This window comes from Hemiscyllium ocellatum (genome assembly GCF_020745735.1).
Source record: "Hemiscyllium ocellatum isolate sHemOce1 chromosome 50 unlocalized genomic scaffold, sHemOce1.pat.X.cur. SUPER_50_unloc_4, whole genome shotgun sequence".
NCBI classification, from domain to species: Eukaryota; Metazoa; Chordata; class Chondrichthyes; order Orectolobiformes; family Hemiscylliidae; genus Hemiscyllium; species Hemiscyllium ocellatum.
The window spans coordinates 101,403-109,897 of record NW_026867587.1 but is presented as its reverse complement, the minus strand read 5'-3'; the positions used below and the strand labels follow the sequence as shown (position 1 = coordinate 109,897).

Genomic DNA, 8,495 nt, shown 5'->3' with positions numbered 1-8,495 from the left:
GGGGCTGCTGCTCCTGTCCCCCCTCCCCCGGGCTTATCAGCTTCCTGCCCCCGACACATCGCTGCTATTTCCCGAGAGCAGCCTTCATCCCACAGAGCCAGGGGCTTCCTGTCGGTCACTCACAGGGACGTGAGCCAGGGAGTGGGGAGAAGCAAGAGTCAGGGACAATACCACACAATCCTTCAGGATACTGTGAGGGAACAATCACCTCAGTGTGGGGGAAACCTGTCCCCATCCTGGGAGAGCTTGGGGGGGGACAGTGTAGAGAGAGCTGGACTCTGTATCTAATCCCATGTTGTCCCTGGGATGGGGGGGGGGGACAGTGTAGATGGAGCTGGACTCTGTATCTAACCCCGCGCTGTCCCTGGGATGGGGGGGGACAGTGTAGAGGGAGCTTGACTCTGTATCTAACCCCGTGCTGTCCCTGTCCCTTGGATGGGGGGTGGGACAGTGTAGAGGGAGCTTTACTCTGTATCTAACCCCGTGCTGTCCCTGGGATGGGGGGAACAGTGTAGAGGGAGCTGGACTCTGGATTGAAGCCTATGCTGCCCTGTGTTTGAGGTTCATACTGTGACAGGAAGGTTTGTAGTGAAGGACAAGTGGTTGGGGAGACAGACGGACAGACAGACAGACAGAGGCCTTGTGGGGAAACAGCGGTTTTATTTATTACAAAACAATCAGTCGACAGTGTTTAACCGAGTGCCCATCGGGCAGTGCATTGATCTGCATAGTATAGCAGTGTGCAATTCATCGCTGTGTCACACTCACACACACACACACACACACACACTCTCACTCACACACACACACACAGAGCAGTCTCACAAACTCGCGCATCCATCTCCCCTGGATGGTACAAGAGGCACAGGGCTTGGTATCTGTCCCTGCGCGTGCGTGTGTCCGTGTGTGCCCCTGTGTGTGCCCATGTGTGCGTGTGTCCGTGTGTGTACCCATGTGTGCGTGTGCCTGTGTGTCTGTGTGTGCCCATGCGTGTGTCCGCGCGTGTGTCCCTGTGTGCGCGTGTGCCTCGGTGTGTGCCCATGTGTACGTGTGCCTGTGCGCGTCCCTGTGTCCCTATGTGTGCTTCCGTGCGTGCCCATGTATGTGCGCGTGCCCATGTCCATGCCCGTGTGTGTGCACACGCTCGTGTATGTGCGTGCGTCCATGTGTGTGCCTGTGCCCATGTGTGCATGTGCCCCTGTGTATCCATGTGCGTGTGCCCGTGTCTCTGTGTGTGCGCACGCCCGTGTATGTGTGCCCGTGTGGACATGGGGAGAGTGGCACTGCCTGTTATATTGGGCCTACTGCCACCGCCCACAGCCTGAGTAACCAAGGCCCACCCCCCGAGGCTCCCCCGGGAGGGTGTTGGGAGGGATTCCTTTACAAGTTGTCACTCAGTGAGCGAGGCGATGGAGATCAGCTCCTGGATGACCCCCTCCCTCCCCACCCCCCGGTGAAACAGCAGAGTTATTGCACAATGCCCGACAGAAATCCTGAAGAGCGGGTGGGGTGTGGGGTCTCAGCAGGCAGCACCCACCCTGGGGGTGGGGCACATGGGCGGGGGGGGGGGGGTTGGGGAGACAGGCGAGATGGAGTGGCTCCCACCACCAAGAGGACACAGGCCCTAACGCCTCGAACTGCCAGCCCCAACCCAGCAACATCCCAAAGGGCATGGACCAGAGAGTGGGGGCGAGCGTGGGCCCGACAGAGGGAGGGAGGGGGAAGGGAGGGGAGAGGGGAGAGTGCGTGCGAGAGAGAGACAGAGAGACAGACAGAGAGAGACAAAAAGAGAGATAGAGAGAAAAAGAGAAAGAGCGAGAGAGAGAGAAAGAGAGAAGAGAGAGAGACAGAGTGCGTGGATCCAACAGCGACAGAGGGAGAGTGGGGGGGGAGAGGGCGAGACAGTGACAGAGGGAGAGTGGGGGGGGGGAGAGGGCGAGACAGTGACAGAGGGAGAGTGGGGGGGGGAGAGGGCGAGACAGTGACAGAGGGAGAGTGGCGGGGGGGGGGGAGAGAGGGCGAGACAGTGACAGAGGGAGAGTGGGGGGGAGAGAGGGCGAGACAGTGACAGAGGGAGAGTGGGGGGGGGAGAGGGCGAGACAGTGACAGAGGGAGAGTGGGGGGGAGAGAGGGCGAGACAGTGACAGAGGGAGAGTGGCGGGGGGGGAGAGAGGGCGAGACAGTGACAGAGGGACCCTCACAGAGACCGTGCCAGAACAGTAGGAACAAATGTGCGCACACACAGTGTGAAAGGTTTCTTCCCGGACGGTCACATTCCCGGGACAGAGACAGCACAGCCGGCCCCGTGACACCGCGGGGATAAACGCACACTCGGAATTCCTCTCCGTGTCCCTCCGGAAGAGTTGTTCAGTCGCTCCACAGTTTCAGTGATGGCTCATCGGTTTGGGGGGGGGGGGAAGGGTGGGGGGGGGGGGGTAATTTCTCCAGCCCCGCTCTGCGGTATGCTATCAGACATGAATGTCTGCTGTGGACAGCAGTGTCCAAGTCAAGGCTGAGACCCTGGGGTCGAGGACCTCTGCGTCTCTGTCGTTTTAAGAAAAGGAAACATAAATTAAGGGGAACGCAGGGGTCTGGCAGCTTCGTGGCTCACTGTCCAGGGGTGGGAGGGTGGTCACCTCGTATCCAGACGCAGACTCGCTCCCACTACCCGGGCTGGGTGGGAGGGGAGCTGTGTCAAAGGTCAAAGATCTCATCCTCCGTCTCCCGTAAGGTGGTGACCCGGGTGGTTCTGGTCAGGGGCACGGGACCCAGGCATGCCCACTGCGCTGAGGCCGCTCGCGATGCCAGGCTCGGCGCCACTCGCCTGCTGCTGCCCACTGAGGGGGTGGCACTGCCAACCACAGCCCCGTCCAGCCTGCTGGACAAAGCACAGCAATTAGAGCTCCCTCCACCCGCCCCGGCAGCAAGGCTCCCTCTACCCCTTGTGGGGGCTGGGCGGGTGACTCGCTCACACCCTGTCCCTCTAACGCCCCCCTCCTCCCCAGGGACCAGGAGGTGGTAACCCTTGACCCTTTTGCAGCCTCATCTACACCGTTCCCTCCACCACACCCTCCCAGGGACAGCACAGGGTTAGGTACAGAGTAAAGCTCCCTCTACACTGTCCCACCCAGATTGCCCATGCTAAATTGTCCCATAGTGCCCAGGGATGTGCAGGTTAGGGTGGGTTGGCCATGCTAAATTGTCCCATAGTGCCCAGGGATGTGCGGGTTAGGGTGGATTGGCCATGCTAAATTGTCCCGTAGTGCCCAGGGATGTGCAGGTTAGGGTGGATTGGCCATGCTAAATTGTCCCATAGTGCCCAGGGATGTGCAGGTTAGGGTGGATTGGCCATGCTAAATTGTCCCATAGTGCCCAGGGATGTGCAGGTTAGGGTGGATTGGCCATGCTAAATTGTCCCATAGTGCCCAGGGATGTGCAGGTTAGGGAGGGTTGGCCATGCTAAATTGTCCCATAGTGCCCAGGGATGTGCAGGTTAGGGTGGATTGGCCATGCTAAATTGTCCCTTAGTATCTCGGGATTCGATGAGATTCCCTACAGTGTAGAAACAGGCCCTTCCGCCCAACTGGTCCACACTGACCCTCCGAAGAGTAACCCATCCAGACCCATTCCTCCGAACTAATGCACCTAACTCTATGGGACAATTTAGCATGGCCAACCTACCCTAACCTGCACATCCCTGGGCACTACGGGACAATTTAGCATGGCCAACCTACCCTAACCTGCACATCCCTGGGCACTACGGGACAATTTAGCATGGCCAATCCACCCTAACCTGCACATCACTGGGCACTATGGAACAATTTAGCATGGCCAATCCACCCTAACCTGCACATCACTGGGCACTATGGAACAATTTAGCATGGCCAATCCACCCTAACCTGCACATCACTGGGCACTATGGAACAATTTAGCATGGCCAATCCATCCTAACCTGCACATCCCTGGGCACTATGGAACAATTTAGCATGGCCAATCCATCCTAACCTTCACATCCCTGAGCACTATGGGACAATTTAGCATGGCCAATCCATCCTAACCTGCACATCCCTGAGCACTATGGGACAATTTAGCATGGCCAATCCATCCTAACCTGCACATCACTGGGCACTATGGGACAATTTAGCATGGCCAATCCATCCTAACCTTCACATCCCTGAGCACTATGGGACAATTTAGCATGGCCAATCCATCCTAACCTGCACATCCCTGAGCACTATGGGACAATTTAGCATGGCCAATCCATCCTAACCTGCACATCACTGGGCACTATGGGACAATTTAGCATGGCCAATCCATCCTAACCTGCACATCCCTGAGCACTATGGGACAATTTAGCATGGCCAATCCATCCTAACCTGCACATCCCTGGGCACTATGGGACAATTTAGCATGGCCAACCTACCCTAACCTGCACATCCCTGAGCACTATGGGACAATTTAGCATGGCCAATCCATCCTAACCTGCACATCCCTGAGCACTATGGGACAATTTAGCATGGCCAATCCACCCTAACCTGCACATCCCTGAGCACTATGGGACAATTTAGCATGGCCAATCCACCCTAACCTGCACATCCCTGGGCACTACGGGACAATTTAGCATGGCCAATCCACCCTAACCTGCACATCCCTGAGCACTATGGGACAATTTAGCATGGCCAATCCATCCTAACCTGCACATCCCTGGGCACTATGGGACAATTTAGCATGGCCAACCTACCCTAACCTGCACATCCCTGAGCACTATGGGACAATTTAGCATGGCCAATCCATCCTAACCTGCACATCCCTGGGCACTACGGGACAATTTAGCATGGCCAATCCACCCTAACCCGCACATCCCTGGGCACTATGGGACAATTTAGCATGGCCAATCCACCCTAACCTGCACATCCCTGGGCACTATGGGACAATTTAGCATGGCCAATCCACCCTAACCTGCCCATCCCTGGGCACTATGGGACAATTTAGCATGGGCAATCCACCCTAACCTGCACATCCCTGGGCACTATGGGACAATTTAGCATGGCCAATCCACCCTAACCTGCACATCCCTGGGCACTATGGGACAATTTAGCACGGCCAATCCATCCTAACCTGCACATCCCTGGGCACTATGGGACAATTTAGCATGGCCAATCCATCCTAACCTGCACATCCCTGGGCACTATGGGACAATTTAGCATGGCCAATCCACCCTAACCTGCACACCTTTGGACTGTGGGAGGAGTCCGGAGCACTCTCTGGGAAACCCAAGCAGACACGGAGATGGGGAGAGAATGTGCAAACTCCACACAGACTGTCACCCTGAGGGGGGGATCGAACCGGGGAGCCTGGTGCTGTGAGGCAGCAGTGCTGAGCACTGAGGCGCCCTGACGTGCGGGTTCGGGTGGATTGGGGGAATCTCCGAGCTGGGAGGGGGGGGGTAGGAAGGGGACCCTCAGCAGTTCCTTACCTCCCTGCTCCATCACTGAGCCGGTGGATGGCAGCTGCCTTGGACTGGGTGATCTTGGAATCCAGCCTCTTCAGGAAGTCACCGGGCGATAGTTCAGCGCCCGGGGGGTCGGGGGTTGGCGCGGAGCCGGCCGGCGCCTGGTCTGGGGCCTGGCTCCCATTCTGGCAGAGCTCCTGCGTTGGCACAGGGATGTGCAGGCACTCTTTCAGGAAGATCGACTCGTTGGTGTACAGGCGGTTCACCCGCTTAATCTGTTCGGTCTGTAACACAGAGACATCGGCTTGGAACAATTTAGCATGGCCAATCCACCCTAACCTGCACATCCCTGGGCACTATGGGACAATGTAGCATGGCCAATCCACCCTAACCTGCACATCCCTGGGCACTATGGGACAATGTAGCATGGCCAATCCACCCTAACCTGCACATCCCTGGGCACTATGGGACAATGTAGCATGGCCAATCCACCCTAACCTGCACATCCCTGGGCACTACGGGACAATTTAGCATGGCCAATCCACCCTAACCTGCACATCCCTGGGCACTATGGGACAATGTAGCATGGCCAATCCACCCTAACCTGCACATCCCTGGGCACTATGGGACAATTTAGCATGGCCAATCCACCCTAACCTGCTGGAAGCCATTCAGCCCCTCACCCACCCCGCTCCTCCAGCCTGTTACCCAGGAACAGGAGGGGGCTGTGCAACGTACAGCCTGCTCGGAGATATACACTGAGACGAAACCTGACCGCCTCACCTTGCTTCTGACACCGGCCAACCCCAAATCGCTCGGTCAGCCAGAGGATTAGAGCGTGGTGTGTGTGGGAGAACGTGGGTTCGACCCCAAGCTATGGCAGTTCGGGAGACCCTTCCTCACCCTGCCCCAGCAGTGGGGTGGGTTAACCGCAAGCTGTTTGTGAGTGAGGAACTCGGTTCGAATGGGGACAGACACCTTCGAATATCAAGCCAGCGTTTAGCCTCCCTGGTTACACAGGTTCGGTTTGTTTGCTGGGGGTGACCCCAGATTTATACAACCCCTCCCCTGCCCTCAAGTGAGGGGGGAGGGAGTTTCCTGCCCTGCTATTCTCCCCCCACCCACCCACCCACCCCACCCCACCACCAAAATGGTCTGGCCGCCAGCTCAATGGTTTTGCTCCTTAATTCAGACCCAGACCGGATCTAATCCTTCCGTTAGGTCCACACCCCCAGCACCTTCCGCCTCCCCGTGCCACCCTCTGGTGTCTGTGTCCCCCCATAACCCTTCCCCAATGTGAGGGGGGGCAGATGTGTCCCCCCATAACCCTTCCCCAATGGTGAGGGGGCAGATGTGTCCCCCCATAACCCTTCCCCAATGGTGAGGGGGCAGATGTCCCCCCCCCCATAACCCTTCCCCAATGGTGAGGGGGCAGATGTCCCCCCCCATAACCCTTCCCCAATGGTGAGGGGGGCGGATGTGTCCCCCCCCATAACCCTTCCCCAATGGTGAGGGGGGCGGATGTGTCCCCCATAACCCTTCCCCAATGTGAGGGGCGGATGTGTCCCCCCAATAACCCTTCCCCAATGTGAGGGGCGGATGTGTCCCCCCCATAACCCTTCCCCAATGTCAGGGGGGCGGATGTGTCGCCTCATAACCCTTCCCCAATGTCAGGGGGGCGGAGGTGTCCCCTCATAACCCTTCCCCAATGTGAGGAGCGGATGTGTCCCCCCAATAACCCTTCCCCAATGTGAGGGGCGGATGTGTCCCCCCCATAACCCTTCCCCAATGTCAGGGGGGCGGATGTGTCGCCTCATAACCCTTCCCCAATGTCAGGGGGGCGGATGTGTCCCCTCATAACCCTTCCCCAATGTGAGGGGCGGATGTGTCCTCCCATAACCCTTCCCCAATGTGAGGGGAGTGTGTGTCCCCCCCATAACCCTTCCCCAATGGTGAGGGGGGCGGATGTGTCCCCCCCCATAACCCTTCCCCAATGTGAGGGGCGGATGTGTCCCCCCAATAACCCTTCCCCAATGTGAGGGGCGGATGTGTCCCCCCCCATAACCCTTCCCCAATGTCAGGGGGGCGGATGTGTCCCCTCATAACCCTTCCCCAATGTCAGGGGGGCGGATGTGTCCCCTCATAACCCTTCCCCAATGTGAGGGGCGGATGTGTCCTCCCATAACCCTTCCCCAATGTGAGGGGAGTGTGTGTCCCCCCCATAACCCTTCCCCAATGTGAGGGGGGCGGATGTGTCCCCCCCATAACCCTGCCCCAATGTGAGGGGGGCGGATGGGTCCCCTCATAACCCTTCCCCAATGTGAGGGGGGCGGATGTGTCCCCCCCATAACCCTTCCCCAATGTGAGGGGAGTGTGTGTGTCCCCCACTTAACCCTTCCCCAATGTGAGGGGGGCGGATGTGTCCCCCCATAACCCTTCCCCAATGTGAGGGGGGCGGATGTGTCCCCTCATAACCCTTCCCCAATGTGAGGGGCGGATGTGTCCCCCCATAACCCTTCCCCAATGTGAGGGGAGTGTGTGTGTCCCCCATAACCCTTCCCCCGGAGCGGTACTCACGCTGACTCCGTATCTGAGGGCCAGCCCCTGCAGGGTGTCCCCGGGCCGCGGGCGGTGCTCCAGGTGCCGCTGCCCGGCCGCCGGGCCTCGGGACGTGCTGCCGTACGACCGGCTCAGGCCGCGGGCCGACGACCTCAGGGCCCCGCACTCGGCGGCGCCTCCTCCTTCAGCCACCTCCATCGACCGACGACAACAAACAACGGCGAGTCGGCGCGTCTTCCGGTCCACGCAATGCGCGCCGGGTGTTGTAGTCCTCTCACCGAGAGCCGACCCGTCCACTTCCTGTCTAACATCCGGCCTAGCGGACTACATCTCCCGGCGTGCAGTGTGGTGGCGACACGCCTTCTGGGATATGAAGTCCGGCCCCGGTGACAGCTGCTGTCGCCATTTTGAATCCCGCCCCTCCTCCCGAGGGAAAAACAGAATGATCCCACCAAAATGTTATTTCTCTCCCATAATCTACGCG

At 58.6% G+C, this 8,495-nt stretch overlaps 1 protein-coding gene across 3 annotated transcripts; it reads right to left on the bottom strand.

Annotated features, from left to right (window-relative positions):
• Window positions 1-649: 649 nt before the first annotated feature.
• On the bottom strand, window positions 650-8,244 carry lysmd1 (LysM, putative peptidoglycan-binding, domain containing 1). 3 transcript variants are annotated; one of them, XM_060822327.1, is made up of 3 exons: window positions 8,030-8,244; window positions 5,477-5,736; window positions 650-2,878 (listed from the first exon to the last, which is right to left on the bottom strand). In XM_060822327.1, exons 1-3 carry the CDS (start codon window positions 8,207-8,209, stop codon window positions 2,695-2,697), a joined length of 624 nt encoding a protein of 207 aa, XP_060678310.1. In that variant the 5' UTR covers window positions 8,210-8,244; the 3' UTR covers window positions 650-2,694. The 3 variants fall into 3 exon arrangements, with proteins under 3 accessions (XP_060678310.1, XP_060678311.1, XP_060678312.1); XM_060822328.1 differs by having other exon boundaries at window positions 650-2,875; XM_060822329.1 differs by having other exon boundaries at window positions 650-2,544.
• Between the last annotated feature and the right edge of the window lie 251 nt (window positions 8,245-8,495).